Below are 20,219 nucleotides of genomic sequence, written 5' to 3' on the forward strand. Positions count from 1 at the left end.
CCTAGGGAATCAAACACAGGGGATCAGGTGCGCAGCAAGTGCCTTTATCCACTGAGGCAGCTTGGGGTCCCTCCGCCTTCTTTCTTTAGACAGTGTCTCTTGTTAAATCTTGACCTCGATGGCTGGGTCAGACAGGCCAGCAGGTCCCAGGGGTCCTCCAGGCATCACCTCCCCAGACTGGGTTTGTAGACACATGTCACCAGAGTCAGCTTTTTAAGAGTCTAGGTCCTTATGGTTATTACAGGTGTTTACTTGTGACTTTCACATCAGTCTGCAGCCAAAGACTGGCCTATTGTTCCACTACACCTTCCTTGGTAAAGCCCAAAACCGTTTAACAAAAAGAGAGTCTTAGCCAGGCATGGTGGCAAGCAACTGGGAAGCTGAGAGAGAATGATCTGAAAGTTGGAAAAGAACCTCAAAACAATACATGCAAAACACACACACACACACACACACACACACACACACACACGCCCCATCATATAGGCTAGGGCTCAGCTTGGCATGAGCTGAGTTCTGTCTTTTATTCATGTGTGGTGCTGAGATACTGGGTAAGCATCTACCACTGAGCTACAATTAGCAAAGTAAGCAACAGACAGCCTCACAGTCTTCTCTGCTTCCTGTAGTGTCTTCTGGGTTTTGCTGGATCTTGTTCTTATAGAGGTTCTCAGATGCAGTCCTGACTGACTGGCCTGGAATGTGTTATGTAGGCCACGCATGCTCTACTCCACTCATATTTACCTTGAAAAATACTGCCCTTTATGCCTCAAATATTAAGAAAAATTATGAAAAGCAACACCACCCTCCTGTTCTTTTAAAAAGATATTAAAATTGTATAACTAAGCCCTCTGACCTCCCCCACACCGACACACACATCCACCCATACACACTCACTCACAAAATAAAGAATTCTATTTTTGAGACAATATCTCTAAACCTCTGGCTGCTCTGGAACTCATCTGTACACTAGCTTGGCCTCACAGAGATCCACCTGCCTCTGGTTGAGTGCTGCAGTTAAAGGTGTGTGCCGCCATGCCTGGCCAATAAACAAATGATAATCATTTTTTGTTTTGTTTTTTTTGTTTTTTTTTTTTCCAAGACAGGGTTTCTCTGTGTAACCCCTCCTGGAACTCACTCTGTAGACCAGGTCAGCTTTAAACTAAAAAATCCACCTGCTTCTGTCCCCTTCTTTTTCTTTCTTTTCCTTTCTTTTTCTTTCTTTCTCTCTCTTTCTCTCTTTCTTTCTTTCTTTCTTTCTTTCTTTCTTTCTTTCTTTCTTTCTTTCTTTCTTTCTTTCCTTTTTTTTTGTTTTTGTTTTTTTTGTTTTTCGTTTTTCGAGACAGGGTTTCTCTGTGTAGCCCTGGCTGTCCTGGAACTCATTCTGTAGACCAGACTGGCCTCGAACTCAGAAATCCGCCTGCCTCTGCCTCCCAAGTGCTGGGATTAAAGGTGTGTGTCACCACTGCCCGGACTTTCTCTACTCTGTTCAACAAAGCTTGTCCATCCAGGCACACAATGAAATCCAGACTCCTATTTTAGGACTTGGGATCAACTGGCCCAGGAGGGCCTCTATGCCAGTCAGTGTCTACTGAAGCACACACACCCCAGAACAGCAGGAAGAGAAACAAGGACTGTGATGTCTATCAAGAGCGCGGCTGAAATTTCTAGGAGCCTTGGGCCTAGCTGGTTTTCCTGAGTTAAAAGAAAGCCTTCCAGGGACACATGCCCACATGCCTAACACACCTTTCTCTGGTCTTCCAATCTAGGGGTCAGTCCAGCCTCATTCCTGAAATACAAAACAACCCCCCCCCCCCAAAAAAAAAACCCAAAACCTTAGAGCTGTAACTATAGTTAAACAATCACATTCCTGTGGAAAGGGCATGTCATCTTGTAGGGTTCTTTTTGTTAACAAAAAACAAAACAACACAAAACAACAAAAAACAAGATGAAGAAGAGGAGTTGGAGGAAGGGAGAGAGGGAAGGGAAAGGAAGGGACAGGGTGGGGTGGACGAGGGAGAGCATCTTTCAGCCAAATCACCTCTGTACTGAGAGGGCATATGGGCTGTGCTGAGGTTCTGAGAGGCCCAAAAGCAGCTGGCGCCTAAGGCAATCAGAACCACCCATGGGCAAAAGATGTGCTGGAGGTAGGGTGTTTCTAAGCTCCATCTGGAAAGGGTAGATCGCGGCCAAACCTCTGGTTAATAAGGAAGCAATTCTGAGACTAACATAAAAGTATCCTTCCACACGGACTTGAGCAGCGGACAGCGGAAGTCTAGACAGGCAAGGGTCCGCCCTTCCCTGGCCCACACAATGGCACTAATCTATGAAGTATCTACTGAGACAGAACGTCCCTAACAATATCAGCATTCTCGGGCTAGAGATCTGGCTCAGCAGCTAAGAGCACTCACTCTTGTAGAAGACCTGGTTTGATACCCAGTATCCACGTGGCCACTCACAGCTGCCTGGCACCTCAGTTCTAGGTAATCCAATGTTTTCTTTTGACCTTTGTGGACACTAGGCATGCATGTGGTGCACTTACATATGTGCATACAAAGCACTAATATATGTGGCAAAATAAATGTTTTTAAAAACCCTTTAAAAAACAAGCAAACATTTCTTTGACACCTCCAACTTTATCACCTTAATCTTTTGTAGGAAACGAATATAGCTCAGTGGCCCCGAGTGCACCCCTGGGATACAAGGCTGGCTTTAGTCTACCCTCCCCACACCCACAAAGAATAATTTAACTTGAGTGGAAAGGGGGACATAGAATGAATTCCATTGCTTCAGTCTGACTTTTGTGAAACTAAGATATCTCTCCTGGGTCAGACGAACAGGAACTCTTTAGCAAATACAGAACGATCACTTAGATCGCTATGACTGCTAAGTGTCCAGACTGCCTCTGCATAGCCTAGGTGGCCAACAGCCTTAGTTCAAGATGAACAACAGGGTCAAACTGCAACTGGGGGGCCAGAAAGCAAAGGTGGGTCAGAGTTCATTCAGAGCTTTAGGACCCACTGCTTGCAACCATTCTTTGCAGGGTCAACATGAGATTCACAGGACTTACATGGAGACCTAAAACCACTCACAACCAGCTGGTCATACATACATATACATACACGTACATACACACATACATAAACACATGCACACATACATATACACATCATACATAAACACAAAATACATGCACACATATACACACATACGTACATACATCTCACATTCACACACACACACACACACACTAAAAATAAATAAGTAAAGGACAGGGTTCAACTCGGATAGAGCTGAGGAGGACAAACGTTTGCCCAGCATGAGGATCTGGGTTTGACTTCCTGTACCAAAAAATGAAAGGAAGGAAGAGAAGCAGGGAGGGAGAGAAGCCATGAAAGGACTGGAAAGCCAGGCGGAGCCCCCAGAGCCCTTCAAGGGCAGATGTGTTCCTTCACTCTGTGCTGAAGCATCTCGGCTGCCAGGTACTAGCTCGAGATGAGAGATAAATGGGTCGGCCGCAGCCAGAACGGGCTCTGCTCCCTGCTCAGTGTGGCGGGTGGAAGAGGCTGAGGAGGACGGAGCAGCGGCCCTTCTCCCACACCCACAATGCACAGGCGTTCTCTATTTACCTGGGTCAGACAACAGTCACACCTGTCTTTGGAAAATGTCACGCCTCTTTGACACTGGCCTGTCAGAACACGCCCTTCACTCTGTATCTGTCAGCACTGGGGTGGAAAACAAAGGCTCCCCTCACAGCCAGTCTGAGTCCCCCCATCCCCATCACAAGGGCACTCCTTCCAGGCCCTGGACTGAACGCCCACTTCATTCCTGCATGCACCATCTTCCCTCTTCCCCAGAAAGCACGAGGTAACGTTCAGAGCCCAGCCTGCATGGCCTACATCCCAGCACTCTGTACTTGATGAGTTTTAAGTGGTGTTATATTTGAGACAGAGTGAGATCCAAGGATACTGGGAAATGGCCCTGCTTAAGAGTACATGGGAAACCAGCTCCACATGCATAGCTGAGACACACCATCAGAGAACATGAGCTGCAGAGAGCCATGTGGGAACCAGAGGAGGTTAATCCCCTAAGTCCCACGAGAAGGCTGCTCTCCGTGCGGAGCAGCGCTGAACAGGGCACCCGTGATGAGAAGGAGCCGCGGAAGCACACCATGTCCCGCAGACTTGCTGCCCCAGCTGAACTGAGCAGCTCCGGCATGGGAGCGGCAAGGGAGTATTCTGGGAAATGAAACAGCTGGGTTGACTTTTCCTTTCCATAGTCATAAAAGATTTGATTTAAGGTATAAACCGGAAATAAAATACAGCCCCGGGGACTTTGCTCCTTTCTCTGGCTTTGCTTCCTTCCTTCCTTCTCAGTTGTACAACTAATTTAAATACAAGGACCCTGTGGAGACTCCGCAGGCCACCCCAACAGACTGCAAGAGGACACTTTAGAGTAGGTGTTACTTTTCACTGCTTGCTGGCACCGGCCAGCTGTGTTTCCCTTAAAAATCTTGCAGGTGAGGAGAGCAGTGAGCACCAGCATGGTAGAGGGAGCACCAGCATGGTAGAGGGAGCACCAGCAAGGTAAAGGGTGATGGAGGCACAGGCAGGATGACACTGAGGTACGGTTACTCTCCTCTGCAGGCCAGCAGAAATAACAAGCCTCTCTGGGAGCTGGGGGCCACTACTATCACCCAGTGTGTGCATTCCCGCACACCGGTGAGAGGGCGCCTCACACCTGACTTCACTTTCCCTCCTCACCATCATTCCCCCCCCCAAGAAGGTAAAAACCAGCATTTTCCACAGGGGGGGGGGGGTCCTGGAGGGGAGACACCCTCAAGGATCTATTTCCACTCCTACAGGAGAAGTTGAGTGTTCCCAAGTCACAGAGCCAACCCAAGAATGTAGTTAGGTATCTAGGGCAGCCTGCAACCTGGGCTGCAGCAAGATGGGAGATTACTGAGGTATTTCCAATGCTGCGGTCATAATTCTAGCTAGTTTGTTAGTTTTTCTACACACACACACACACACACACACACACACCCTACTTTGCAGTAGGCTGTCTTCATTCATCTGGGGCCAGGTACTGGGGCACAGAAACACAAATCAGTGGCTTTCTTCAGGAAGCTGAAGGTACACATGGACAACTGCAATTACTGAGCACCACACTAAAGAAGTGCCAAGCTGGGAAGCCGCGAATGCTCAGCTCTACCTGACAATGATCCCAGTAGAACATGGAAGTTGGGGAGAAGAATATGGGGATGCGGGCACACCACTCCTGCACAACCTCTTGACCCTGACCCTCCTCCTGCCCTAGACACAAGGCTCTCAACAGTAGCAACGCCTTATGGCAGCTGCTATGGGTCTGCGCAGGCCTCTGCAGCAGCCCAAACCCTGGCTGTGTCTAATGTCTGGCGGACTGGAAGGTATGAGGGGCTTCGTGGACACTAAACAAATATGCCACTCGTGAGGGGTCTAGGATGGGACTGGCTCCTAGATGAGGCTTGCAGAGCATAAAACACACTGCTGCCCTACTAACAATACTACTACAGAGTCTACCACAGAGGCCAGCGCTGCTGTGACTCCTTCTCTGGAAATTTACAGACCACAAAGAACAGCAGGTGAGTCACACCATCGTGAGGGGCCGTGAAGGAAAGGTTAACACACAATACAAATCAAACGACAGCCTCAGTCCTTTAGAAGCCTCAGTGGCTTCCTAATGTGCCTACAAACCAACACCCCTCTATGTGGTACCCCTTACTCCCGGCTCACTCTACTCCAGACACTGGCTTTTCTGCTATGCTTTTTCTGTTTTGTTTGTCTTTTGTTGTAGTTGTTGTTGTGGCATAGTCTCACATTATAACCCAATCTGGCCTTGAACTCCTGCCTCAGCCTCCCAAATGATGGAACTATAGAAATGAGCCAATCAGGTTTCCTTGCCAGCTTATCTCCCACTTTTTCCTGGTAACACATCCACCACTATTAACTTACTACACCGCATGTACCAAGCGGTGTCATACTGTCTTCTTTCTTGGTCTCCATTTCCCCCTTCATCCTCGCCTTTCTAATCTCAGCTCTCCCAACAGCAGGGCAGAGTCACTGTCAGCTGCAGACGACTCCTCTGAGTGCGCAACAACATGGCTGGTATGGGGGCTCTGTGTGTGTGTGTGTGTGTGTGTGTGTGTGTGTGTGTGAGTGAGTATGTACGCACGCGCGCACGCGAGAGTGCTTATGTACTGTCTTCCTCCTTAGGGTGGAGCAGAGTGGTGATGACATACCACCAGGGGAAGGAAGCTTGTGTGATCCACTGGAAACTCACGAAGACATGTCAGAGAAGCAAGACCCTGGTTCCAGCCTTCACTGTCTACAGTGCTCTTACTATTCAAAGCAGGCTTTCTTGTCTCTAACAGTCTAAGGTTTGGTTTCATTTCTACCCCAGGGATGTGGCCACTGGTCCAGTGTTAGAGCCGTTCACCAACAGCTCCATCCAGGCATACACACACACACACACACCCGCCACGGGTGCCTCAGAGCTCTAAAATAAACTGTAGTTCACTGACAGTACCTGTGTGCAATGGAAAAGCATAGAGCACAGAGGCGAAGCATCTGTGACCAGAGCAGCCCCTGCTCCTCTCATGAGGGGATGTTGTGAACCCAGGAACGGCGCAATGCACAGGCATAGGACTACCTACCGACCTGCTAGAAGCCTAACACTGCTGGTTTCAGTGCACTTGATGAGTCTGGGTGCTTGACAACCTGTTCTATCAAGGATTCCTGATGGGAAGGTAAGAGGCGGGTAAGACTGGACCGACGACCTGTGACCCTTGCTCATGGGATGCTCCTGGGCCACACGGGAGCCGGGCTGACACAAAGAGCAAGTGCACAAACACCAGGCCGAGAGACACTTACGCGGCATGATCCCTTGGCTCACCAGCTCCTCCCGGGTCCGCCGCTGCTGGAGCTTCAACTGCAGCACTGCATGGTAGCAAGAAGAGAAGACAGATGAAGGTTAGTCAGCCATTCCACATCAGCAGACACATTCTCAAATGCAGAAAAGTCTAAAAGTTAGCCTATGATGTGAAAGGAGGATCCCAAACTGCCACGGTGGGCAGCTGCAGAAGTGGCCTGACGCAGCAGGGTTTCCGCATTCTGCTGTGGGCGGCAAGAGGAAGTTGCGAAGAGTCTTGCAGGGTGATAACAATCCACAAACTACCAGTCTTGCCTCTTGCAAGACCTTACAGGACTCAGCCTTCCTCCTGGGACTGAGAAACACCAGTTCTAAGCTCAGAGAAAGTCTAATGGGGCCGGCGCCCAGCACAAAGAGCTTCCGGTCGCTGTCTATGTTCTCAGCAAATGTTTGTACAGAGCGTGCTGAACAAATGCACTCTGCACAGAGACCAGGGTCTAAAAAGGATGGCTACGTTCACACGCACCACATTCCTCTAGTCTACAAGGTATCTAGCCATCGACGTGCATCTGTTTTTACCCGGGCTTTCTCTGCTAAGAGGAGACAACCAAGAGCTATGACTTAGTGCACATCCGGGCTAGTGGAGACAGGTGTCCCTCCTAGCTCTGTTCCGCAACACTGCTTAATGAAACAACAGGGATTTTTTACCAAACTAAACATCAGTCATCTTTACAACTATACACTGCTCAAAGGATCAACTGGCATAACTGTGGTTACGATGCTAAGAAAACATCCAGGGTGGGTTAGGAGGATCCCACAGCCCACAGCAAGTCCCCTTACACATAACAGGTTTCAACTGCAGGGCCCTGAAAGTCACATCCGAGAGGAACCTGCACCGACTGGGAACAGTGGTGTGCTAACACAGCCTTGTCTTCATGGCGGTTTTTAGGGGCATCCAAGGATGGAAGGACAATGGCTGGGCTCTTGCCTGTGTCTCAAGGTCATAGGAACAAAGTAGAACTTCTCCTTCTCTCAAAATTATGATTTGTGCTCCAAGTTCCTTTCCCTGCCCTGTTAGCAAGCTTGCCTCCTGCTCTTATGTCACACCAGGCTGCAGTGCTGACTTCCAGGCTCTGTTCCCTAGGGCGAGACACCCCAGTGAGAACGTTAAAGTTTACTCTTCCATAGGTACCACGGACTTTCCCCCACATTTAAAAGTAAATTTCATTTTTACTTGAAAATGTCCACTTTTTCTTTCTGGTCTGCCCTATATTCAGAGTTTCTTGGGCCACCTAAGCTACTTTACCTGCACAGCAATGCTTTGTGTTGTGTGGAGGTACCTCTGAGTACCTCCCCTGCTAATTTACAAACTCCTATAAATTTAATTTTAAAAAAAGTCTTATTAAGCCGAGCATGGTGGCTCACACCTATATTCTCCCAGCCTTTGGAGGTTGAGGCAAAGGATTGTTAAAAATTTCACATCAGCCTGGGGTTGCTACGAAATAAAAGGTTGTCTCAAAAAATAAAAAAATGTTATTTGTATTTTATTATAGTAGGCATTTAATGACAGGAATCTGGGGGCAACTACTCAGAAGACTGAGGCAGTAAGATAAAAAATTCAGAGCCTATCTTGGCTATTAAGAATTGAACTGGGGGCTGGAGAGATGGCTCAGCGGTTAAGAGCACTAACTGCTCTTCTGAAGACCCTGAGTTCAAATCCCAGCAACTACATGACAGCTTACAACCATCCATAATGAGATCTGTTGCCCTCTTCTGGGGTGTCTGAAGACAGTTACAGTGTAGTTACATATAATAAATGCATAAATCTTAAAAAAAGAAATTGAATTGGTACACATCTTTAATGTCAGCACTCAGGAGGCAGAGGCAGACAGATCTCTGAGTCCGAGGCCAGTCTGGTGTACAAAGTGAGTTCCAGGACAGCTAACAAAGAAACTATTTTTTTTTTTTAACAAATTAACATTGTCTTAATTAAATAGGTAAAAGCAACAACAATCCAGTGGCTGATATTTATAACATGTGCTTTGTACCAGACCCTATTCTACACACCTTTGGTGTCTGTGTGCATGTGTGTGTCTGTCTGTCTGTCTATGTGCTGTTTTGTGACAATGGGGATCACATCCCGGGCCCTCTGCCTGAGAGGCACATGTTCACTGAGCTACCTCTCAGCTCTACCCACTGGTGTTCTAAAATCCATTTTCCTCAGATCCCTAAGGAGACTGGTATTGTTTATCCCACCTTACAGGTTAGGAGAGTGAGGCCCACAGAGACCAATTCACCTCGTTTGTCTCAGTAATAAGGGGTGAAACAGAAATTGAACCCAAACAATCTGATGTCATAACCTGAGCTCCTAACTTTGTTTCTCTCAAGATTTTCTGCAAGTCAGCTCTGCTGAGATAACAGGACTCCCAGGTTCATTATCTGGTGCTGAGGAAAACCACTGGTTCAGATTAGGGTCAAAGGAGATGAGGTAATCAACTTCAGTGGAGGAATCTCGCCTAGGAACTGGACTGCAGCATTAACATAAACACCACCAGCATAGCAATAAGATACAACTGGGAGGAGCCACTGTATTTGTTACAGTTGTGTTTGTGCTCAGTGACTGGTGTGCTTTTAACTTATTTAACCACTGCACTCAATGGCCTGATGGCTCAGAGGTCATAGCTAACACAGGCAAGGCCCTCAGTTTTAACCTCGGCACTGACAAAGAAGATGAGTAGCTCTATAAAGACAGCTGTGATCATCATCTCCTTTCTTGAAGAAGAAAATTAGAGCACAGCCCTTTATGGTTTTTATTTTGTGCTACAAAGCTTAAGAGAACAGAAGATGGTTCTAGGCTGCTCTGCAGTTTTCAGGTATGGGCACTTAGCATCACCGCCTACTCACAGAAAGAGAGGGCAAAGCCAGGCCAGGCGGGGTGGAAAGGGATAAAGGGGCAATGATATGTCATCTTCTACAGTGTACCTAAGACCTGGGGTAAGATAAGCTATTAAAGTCTACTTAAATAATAACAAATTAATTTGATTTCAGAGAGCAGAAACCAATGAGGTTAAATTAAGCATGAACCTTTCAAATAAAGAATAATTAGTGAAACAGCTATTAGTCAAGGGTAATTTTGAAATACCAATTAATAGTCCTGAGTGAAGTGCCCACAGCCAGGGTCACAAGGGTAACTATGCGACTGTGCTGTTGTCTGTGGAGATAGGAGAGTGGGAACTCTAAGGCTGCCCGTGCTAATCCGGTTTATTTTCTTCCAATTCTTTGCAAAAAATTTTATTATTTTATATGTATGGGTGTTTTGCCTGAATGTTTATCTGTGCACCACACACCCAGTGCCTGTGGAGACAAGCAGGCATTGGATTCCCTGGGACTGGAGGTACAGCTGGCTATCAGCCTTACATGGGTGTTGGGAATCGAACTTGTGTCCTCTGAAAAGCAGCCAGTGCCCCTCACCGTTAAGCAGTCTCTCCAGAGGGTCCTCCAGTTCTTTTCTGACAACACTCAGCTGCTTTGCCTGCTATGAATGCATTTGTCCATCTGTATACAGGCTGCCCACACGATCCCACGTAGAAACAGACACTGTACTGTGTTGGTGGGATTTGGTAACGTTAATTGTAAAGACAAGCTTGTGCACAAGCAGGCATTTCTGCTGGCTTGCTATTAATTTGGGGACTGATAAGGAGATTTAAACAGTGATGATGTACAGTCAAACAGGAGAGTATGCGAAATTCTTCCATATATCTCCCACACTAGCACTATCTATGGTTCGCAGGTAAAGGTACTTGCTGCTAAGACTGAATTTGATCCCTGGCACCCAAACAGTGAAAGAAGAAAACCAACTTGTCCTAAGTTGTCTTAGGACAACAACAAGTTATCCTAAGACTCCATGTCTGTCTGTCTGTCTGTCTCCCCACCCCCACACACAGACAGATAAAAAATTTAAAAATAAAAGCAAATCATTTGAACTGGTTTTAAATATTTCTTAAGAGTGAGTGGGCAAAGCACTAACTTTATTAAAACACACTTCTACACTCTCTAGCATCAAACCAGAGAACTTCTTTTCCTGGGAAGGTCTAGAGAAGCAGCTGGGTGTTAGTCTTCGAAGCTTAGCATTTGATAATCAGAGCATCATCCTTGCATCAATGAGTCACATCGATTTTATTCATGCATTGTACACTGTAGTTGATCCCATATCCTTAAATTCACTTAATGGTATTCAAATTATAAAAATACATGACCTATCATTTAGACCCAGATACCCCGAACACACTAGTTTTATTCTTAAGACGTGCTGGAGGGATGGCCCAGTGGTTATGCACATGGCAAGGATCAGTTTCACACAGAGGCTCACATGGCTTGTGACATCAGTCCTAGGGGCTCTGGTGCCCCCTTCTGGCCTCCTGAGGCACCAGTCATGTTGAGTGGCACATGGACATAAATGCAGACAACACCCATACACATAAAATACAATTACAATAAAAATTAAGTAGGTAAAAAGTGGGGCCTGGGATGGAGCTCAGTTGGTGGAATCCTTGCCTAGCATTCACTAGCCCAGCAATGCACAAGCTAGGTGTGGTGACAGGCCCAGGAATCTGGGGACACAGGCAGGAGGATCAAAGTGGAAAGTCATTTCTGGCTCATATGTACTCAGTTCAAGGCCAGCTGGTGATACACGAGCTCCTGTTTCAAAATAAATAAAATAAATGACATTGGGAAGCAGCTGAAAGCGCCTGAGAAGATGGCTCCTGCGCTCTGCTGTGGTCCCGTTCCTTCCAGGGTCCATACTCAGAGCAGAGACTGGGACCTGGGGGGAGGGCGCTCTGCACTCAGTCCAGCGAGAACTTACCAGACAGCCACTGCACAGCAGGCACATACAGGACAACGGGGAGACCAAATAACCTCAAGTCCTGATAGTGTTTGACAGGAATCTCTGTAGCACAGTCTGAGGCCAGAACCCCGCCTCTCCTCCTTTAAAGCTCAGCTGCTAACTTGTAACATTTTCTTTTGCTTTTATGGGGTCAACTTTTTAAAACACATTTCAGGGAGCTGGAGCGATGGCTCAGTGGTTAAGAGCCTCACTGCTCTCCCAGAGGTCCTGAGTTCAATTCCCAGCAACCACACGGTGGCTCACAACCATCTGTAATGGGATCTGATGCCCTCTTCTCTGGTGTGTCTGAAGATAGCGACAATGTACTCATATACATAAAATAAATAAATCTTAAAAAGCATTTCAGGGGAAACAAAAAGGCTAGCCAGCCCGAGCCCAGGGCTTACAGCCTCTACCCTTCCCTGCTCTGCTGCTTGAGAGTTCCCGGGCCAAGTACCAGTGTGTTTATTTGCCTCTGTTCATTCCATTTTAAATTCTTCTCTGTTCCCTACAAAGGTGGCGTTGGCTGCTCCTCCTCCTCCTCCTTCTTCTTCAAGATTTATTTATTTATTATATGTAAGTACACTGTAGCTGCCTTCAGACACTCCAGAATAGGGAATCAGATCTTGTTATGGATGGTTGTGAGCCACCATGTGGTTGCTGGGATTTGAACTCAGGACCTTCTCAAGAGCAGTCAGTGCTAACGGCTGAGCCATCTCTCCAGCCCCCCTCCTTCTTTCCTCTTCCTCCTTCCCCCTCCTCCTCTTCCTCCTTCTCCTTCTCATAGTTATTATAATGGGCAGTGTAGACAAAACAATTAGACTGGTATAAGAAAACTTTTCAAGGAAACGAAAGAAAGGCCATATTGGATCATGGCAAAAGGCAATCTCAGCCAGTGAATCAATTTCCAGACTTGAGCCAGTTTGCAGACCCAAACCCATAACCCCTTGAATGAAGGGGTGGTCAGGTTCCCTTGAGGAAGGATCTTGATAAGACACCTAAAAGTGTTTGCTGTTAGCCTTTCTCCAATTCTTCCCCAGAGGGACCTACGGCCTTTTACGAGTACCCTTTTACTGTACACTGAGGGAAAGGAAATAATCAGACTTTCCAGGGTTTATTGGATACTGGTTCTGAATTGATGCTGATCCCAGGAGATCCCAAGGAATACTGTGGCCCTCCAGTTAAAGAAGAGGCTTATGGAGGACAGGTGATTAATGGAGTTTTGGCTGATGACTGACTCACGGAAGGTCTAGTAGGTCTTTGAACACATCCTGTGTTTATTTCCCTAGTTCCAGAATGTATAATTGGGATAGATATACTTAGAAGTTGGCAGAATTCTCACACTAGTTCCCTGACCTGTTGAGTGAGGACTATTATGGTTGGAAAGGCTAAATGGAAGCCTTTAGAGTTGACTTTGCCAAAGAAAAGAGTGAATTAAAAACAGCATTGTATTCCTGGAGGAACTGCAGAAATTACTGCCACCATCACGGACTTGAAAGATACAGGGGTGGTTCCCACCACATCTCCCTTTAACTCTCCCATCTGGTGGATTATGGAGAATGACAGTTGACTACTGAAAACTAAATCAGTTAGTAACTCCAATCGAAGCTGCTGTACCGGATGTAGTTTCGTTACTTGAGCAAATTAGCACATCTCCTGGAACCTGGTATGCAGCTATTGACCTGGCAAATGCCTTTTTCTCAGTACCTGTCCATAAGGACCACAGGAAGCAATGTGCTTTCAGGGCAAGGCCAGCAGTATACCTTTACAGTTTTGCCTCAAGGATATAGTAACTCTCCTGCCCTGTGTCATAACTTAGTTAGAAGGGATCTTCATTGTCTGTCTCTTCCACAAAATATATCTGTGCACTATATTGATGACATCATGCTGATTACACCAAGTGAGCAGAAGGTAGCAACCACTTTGGACCCACTGGTAACACTGTGTTATCAGAGGATGGGAAATAAATCCAACCAAAATTTAAGGTCCAACTACCTCAGTGAAATTCATAGGACTCCAATGGAGTGTGGTATGCAGAGATATTCCTTCTATGGTGAGAGATAAGTTATTGCACCTGGCTCCTCCCACCACCAAGAAAGAAGTACATTTAATGGGTCTATTTGGATTCTGGAGACAGCGCATTCCTCACTTGGGTGTGTTACTCAGGCCCGTTAACCTAGTGACTCGGAAAGCTGCCAGCTTAGTGTGGGACCTGGAACAGGAGAAGGCTCTTCAACAGGTCCAGGCTGCCGTGCAGGCTGCTCTACCACTTGGACCTGATGGTACTTCAGGTGTTAGTGGCATATAGAGATGCTGTTTGGAGACTCTGGCAGGCCCCTATAGGTGAATCACAGAAGAGACCTTTGGGATTTTGGAGCAAAGCTCTACCATCATCTGTAGACAATTATTCTCCCTTTGAAAAACAGCTCTTGGCCTGCTACTGGGCCTTAGAGGAAACTGAACATTTGACAATAGGACACCAAGTTACCATTTGACCTGAACTACCCATCATGAGCAGGGTGTTATCAGACCCTCTAAGTCATAAAGTAGGATGTGCACAGTAGCAGTCTATTATCAAATGGAGGTGGTATATACATCCGAGCAGGTCCTGAAGATACAAGCAAGTTACATGAAGTAGTTGCTCAAATGCCTATGGTTTCCACTTCAGTTACAATGCCATTTGCTGCCAAGCATGCACCTAGGGGCATGGAGTGTGTCCTATGATCAGCTGACCGAGGAAGAGAAGACTAGGACCTGGCTTACTGATGGCTTTGCACGTTATGCAGGCGCCACCCACAAGTAGACAGCTGCAGCATTGCAGGCCTTTTCTGTGACAACCCTGAAAGATACGGTAAAGGAAAATCTTCACAGTGGGCAAAACTTTGGGCAGTACACATGGTATTACAGTTTATCTGGAAGAAGAAATGGCCAAATGTATGACTGTTCCCTGACTCATAGATTGGCTGGATGGTCATAGACCATGATTGGAAAATTGGTGAGAAAGACATCTAGGTTAGAAGTATGTGGACAGATCTCTCCAAGTGGGCAAAGGATGTGTCCCATGTAAATGCTCACCAAAAGGTGATTTCAGCTGAGGAGGAGTTCAATGATCAAGTGGATAGGATGACCTGTTCTGTGGACAGTCAGCCTCTGTCCCCAGCCATCCCTGTCATTGCTCAATGGGCACAAGGACAAAGTGGCCATGACAGCCAAGAGAGGGGGTTATGCTCGATGCTCAACAACACGGACTTCTATTTGGCTACAGCTGCTGCTGAATGCTAGATCTGCCAACAGCAGAGACCAACACTGAGCCCCAGATATGTCACCATTCCTCCAGGTGACCAGCCAGCAACCTGGTGGCAGGTTGACTACATTGGACTACTTCCTCTATGGAAAGGACAACGTTTTATTCTTACTGGAATAGACACTTATTCAGGTTATGGATTTGCCTTTCCTGCATGTAATGCTTCTGCCAAAACCACCATCTGTGGATTTAAAGAATGTCTTTATCTACCATCATGATATTCCACACAGTATTGCTTCTGACCAAGGAACTCATTTCACAGCCAGAGAAGTGTGACAGTGGGTCCATGATCATGGAATCCACTGGCCTTACCATGTCCCCCATCATCCTAAAGAAGCTAGTCTGATAGAAAGAAGGAATGGCCTTGGGAAGACACAGTTACTTCGTCAGTTAGGTGGCAGCAAGCATGGAGGGCTGGGGCAGGGTTCTTCAGAAGGCAGTATGTGCTTTGAATCAGCATCTGATATATGGTACAGTTTCTCCCATAGCCAGGGTCCACAGATCCAGGAATCAAGGGGTGGAAAAGGAATAGTTCTACTCATTATCACTTCTAGTGACCCTCTAGTGTTTGCTTCTTGTCCCTATGACCCTAGGTTTTACTGGCTAGAAGTTTTGGTTCCAGAGGGGGCAGTGCTCCTACCAGGAGCCACAACAAACATTCCACTGAACTGGAAGCTCAGACTTTCCCCTGGTCATTTTGGGCTTCTAATGCCCTTAAACTAGCAGACTAAGATAGGGGTAACGGTGTTAGGAGGGGTGACTGATCCAGATTGCCATGTAGAAATTGGATTGCCTCTCCACAATGAAGATAAGAACAATTATGTCTGGAGTGCAAGAGATCCCTTAGGGTATCTCTTAGTACTACCAACCGTGATTAAAGTCACTGGAAATCTACAATAGCCTAATCCAAGCAGAATGACAAAGGACACAGACCCATTAGGAATGAAGGTGTGGGTCACTTCTCTAACAAAAGAACCAAGACCTGCTGAGGTGCTTGCAGAGGGTGAAGGCAATACAGAATGGGTAGTAGAGGAAGGTAGCTATAAATACCAGCTAAGGTCATGTAATTAGGCCTTACATAAAGTAGTATGAATTTCTTCTGTTTTATTTTGTTAAGAACATATTTGTAGCTGGGCAGTGGTGGCGCATGCCTGTAATCCCAGCACTTGGGAAGCAGAGGCAGGTGGATTTCTTAGTTTGAGGCCAGAATGAGTTCCAGGACAGCCAGGGCTACACAGAGGAACCCTGTCTCAAAAAAAAAAAAAAAAAATTGTATAGGTATTTGTGCTTTCTTCCAATTTCTTTAACATTAATTGGTATTTAAGTTGAAATACTAAAAGAATGTTCCCAAGGGACACTGACCTATTTTAAATTTACAAATGCGTTTGTGATTGTATAAAGTATAGTTATATCATGTTAGGCATATTTATGACCTGGTTATTGTTCATTTGAATATGAGATATGACTTATGTCAAGTTGACAAGGGGTGGATTGTAATGACTATTCCTGGTTGTTAACTTGACTATATCTGGAATGAACTACAATCCAGAACTGAAGGGCACATCTGTGATCCAGATCATGAGGCTAGAAGACGACGGTGCTGGGGGTCAGAAACTAGTGAGTGCTCAGCTCAGATGTGACATCCCTGGAAACTCGTCCCCCCACAAGGCTCAGAGAACATAACAGAAAGGAAAGGACAGGAAGAACTGCTGTACAATGCTGTCCTATGGACAAGGTGGTCAATGTACTCAAACTCAAACAGCTGTGGCTGCCTGCAACCTTCAAGCCAGTCACTACTCCGGTAGAGACTGGGGGAGAGGCTCACAAGGTCCCACCTGTAGAGGACAAACTGTTGGCAGCAGATGGCTTCAGGAGTGAGGGATAACTGGAATATTTGTAAGTTCCTAGCAAATTCATTCAAAGGACATTAGAGAAAGAAGCAGAAGGTATGGGCTGCATGCAGCCCCAACTCTGTCGCTATGGCAATCAAACCACTTAACTTCTGTGAGCCTCAATTTTCTTACCATCATGTAATCTTGAAAACTAACCCCTGCCCATTAAAGCTTTGAAATTTCACAAATGTACTTGGAAAACACTGCATACATGTGAAACAGATCTGAGACTTTCAAACAATCGATTTCTTTATAGCAGAATTGCTAGAGATAACTTTAATATTTAAAATAAAAGGGGCCGGGCGGTGGTGGCGCCTATAATCCCAGCACTCTGGGAGGCAGAGGCAGGCGGATTTCTGAGTTCAAGGCCAGCCTGGTCTACAGAGTGAGTTCCAGGACAGCCAAGGCTATACAGAGAAACCCTGTCTCGAAAAAAACAAAAAACAAACAACAAAAAAAAATTAAATAAATAAAAATAAATAAAAAAAGAGTAAAATAAAAGGGTCTTCTTGCTTATTGCCAAACATTTTGGAAAAAAAGAAATTATTTCTTTAGAGACAGAGTCTCGTTATGTAGCCCTGACTGACCTGGAACTCAGTATCTACACCAGGCTGGACTCACAAAGATTCACCTGCCTCTGTCCCCTGAGTACTGGAATTTAAAGGTGTGAGACATCCACACTGCGTGAAAGATTTGATGCTGTTGTTGTTGTTGTTGTTGTTGTTATTATAATTAAAATGTGTCTGTGTGAGTAAAGGCCATGTGTGCAAGCACCCACAGAGGGGTGGGGCAGACGACAGAGTCATATCTCTGGGAGCTGAAAACACTTGGATTGTGAGATACCTGAAATGGGTCTGGGGACTGAACTTGGCTCCTCTGGAAGAGTGCCTTAGTTGGGATTTCTTACGTTGTATTAAAACACTGTGACCAAAAACAACTTGGAGGAAGAAAGGGGTTTATTTCAACTTACAGTTCCACATGACAGTTCATCACTGAAGAAGTCAGGGCAGGAGCTCAAGGTAGGAACCTGGAGGCAGGAACTAATGCAGAGGCCATGGAGGAGCGTTGCTTACTAGCTTGCTCCTCATGACTTGCTTAGCCTGCTTTCTTACAGAACTTAGTACTGCCTGCTGGTGTTACTTCCCACCATGAGCTGGGCCCTCCCACACCAATCATCAATCAAGAAAAAGCATTCATAGGCTTGACCATGGACCAGTTTGGTGGGGGACATTTTCTCAGTTGGGGTGTCCTTCTCTAAAATGGCTCTAGCTTGTGTCAAGTTAATATAAAATCCACCAGCACAGAGAGCAACAAACACTCTTAGCCACTGAGTCATCTTCTCCAGTCCCAACAAAACATTCTTATTTAAAAATCACATCCCAAGTTGTTCTTCCTCTTGGTGGTGGTAAGAAGTAAAAGGGGAGGGAGGGAGATGGGGGAGGGGGAGGGGGAGGGGGAGGGGGGAGATAGGGGAAGAGAGAAATAGGGAAGGGTAAGAAAAAGAAGGAAGGGGAAGAGTAGGGCAGGGCAGGGCAGGGCAGGGCAGGGCAGGGCAGGGCAGGGCAGGGCAGGGCACTCTGTTCTCAGATTCTAGTCCTCTTGTAAATCTAAAGATCAAGACCTGGAAAAGGCAGATGTATCAGCAACATTTAATGCTGAAACTAAATGTACAGTGAATGTTGAAATTATGCTCCTAAAACTCTGAGCTGTTGATGAATAAGTAGTGGTTGAAGGACCCACAAAGATCCACTCATCTTTTGCTAGAAAAAGGAGGCCCAGCTGAATCTCAAGATCCAGAGTGAAGATAAAAATGAAGAAGCAGAAGACAATGAGAACATATTGTCTTTGGGGTCCTATGGATTCACTCAGCTAGAAGTGAGTGTGACCCATTGTGCTTATGATCATAGCACCGAGGTGGCTGAGGCAGGGGGATCTAAGCTAAGAGCTCAGCCTAAGTAAACTTAAGAGAGAGTCAGAAGGGTGTGGAGGGCAGGGGAGGGGAATCATTTGGTTAAGTGCATCACTGGATCTCACTGCACAGAAGAATGATGGCAGTGGGTGATGTACATACAGCTACATGGCGTGTGCCTGTTTCACACTGACAGGCATGTGAAAGGCAGCATTGAGGACAGCTGGGTGGAGGGGTTCCAGAACTCTCTGTGCCATCTGGATGAGTCTAAAACCATTCTAAAATAAAAGTTTATTTTAAAAAGTTCTAATCTGGGGCTGGAGAGATGGCTCAGTTTGATTAAGAGCACTGACTGTTCTTCCAGAGGTCCTGAGTTCAAATCCCAACAACCACATGACTACTCACAACCATCTGTAATGAGATCTGATGTCCTCTTCTGGTGTGTCTGAAGACAGCTACAGAGTACTTATATATAATAAATAAATAAATTTTTAAAAGGAAAAAGTTGTAATCTGGGACTGGAGAGATGGCACAGCAGTTAAGAGCTCTGGTTACTCTTTCAGATGACCCAAGAATGATCCCTAGCACCCACATGGTGGCTCACAACAGCCTTTAACTCCAGTTCCAGATGATCCAATGCCCTCTTTTGGCCTCCACAGGTACATATTATGGTACAGAGATGTATATTGCACAGATTTTATATTCCATACAAAAAATTACAAAATAGCAACAAGACCATGTGGATCTTATTTCTTCAAAAGAATTTATGAATCAGTTAGTGAATCACACTGACAGTCAGGCTTTTAGATTGAACCACTGCCATCTCTTAGATACAAAGAAATCACTATTCCAAAAACAACTAATTATGAAGAATAAAGAGTAACAGGTTCTAAATGACTTAAAGCATAAAGTGATCTGTAGCATAAACAAATACAACTACTTACAATGTAATACTGTAAAGATAATACTTCGGAAGAATACTGTAGAAGAAAGATAATACTGCCAGATATAATGTTAAGACATATCTCACAAACTGAGATTTCAAACTTAACTGTTTGATAAATTCCATCAGCCTTTTTACAAACCCATTCAGAAACCAGAAGTAATAGCCACTTGAAGAAGATAAGTAATTTCCACTTAATCTGATGCTTTTAAGAATGAAACAGAGCTTTTGCTGAAGTGCCCCCTCCTGGGTGGGAAACCTGGGCTACTTATCCACCCAGCCTAGCAATTTGTAAAGGATGGGCTCATGAAACCTAATTTAAGCAAATATGGGAAATAAAAGATCTGTGTTGTGTAATACTACTTATAAAATGGTGAGAA

The 20,219-nt window shown here is 45.7% G+C and overlaps 1 protein-coding gene across 2 annotated transcripts in view; it reads right to left on the bottom strand.

Moving 5' to 3' along the window:
• Mrtfa (myocardin related transcription factor A) overlaps positions 1-20,219 on the bottom strand; it is a 92,408-nt gene that overhangs the window by 23,538 nt on the left and 48,651 nt on the right. For both annotated transcript variants that reach the window (XM_052161252.1, XM_052161251.1), the window contains exon 2: positions 6,909-6,974. In XM_052161252.1, the coding sequence (XP_052017212.1) occupies positions 6,909-6,974 (66 nt within the window). The remainder of the gene's footprint in view (positions 1-6,908; positions 6,975-20,219) is intronic.

The sequence above is a fragment of the Apodemus sylvaticus genome, chromosome 17 (assembly GCF_947179515.1).
Source record: "Apodemus sylvaticus chromosome 17, mApoSyl1.1, whole genome shotgun sequence".
Taxonomy (NCBI): Eukaryota; Metazoa; Chordata; class Mammalia; order Rodentia; family Muridae; genus Apodemus; species Apodemus sylvaticus.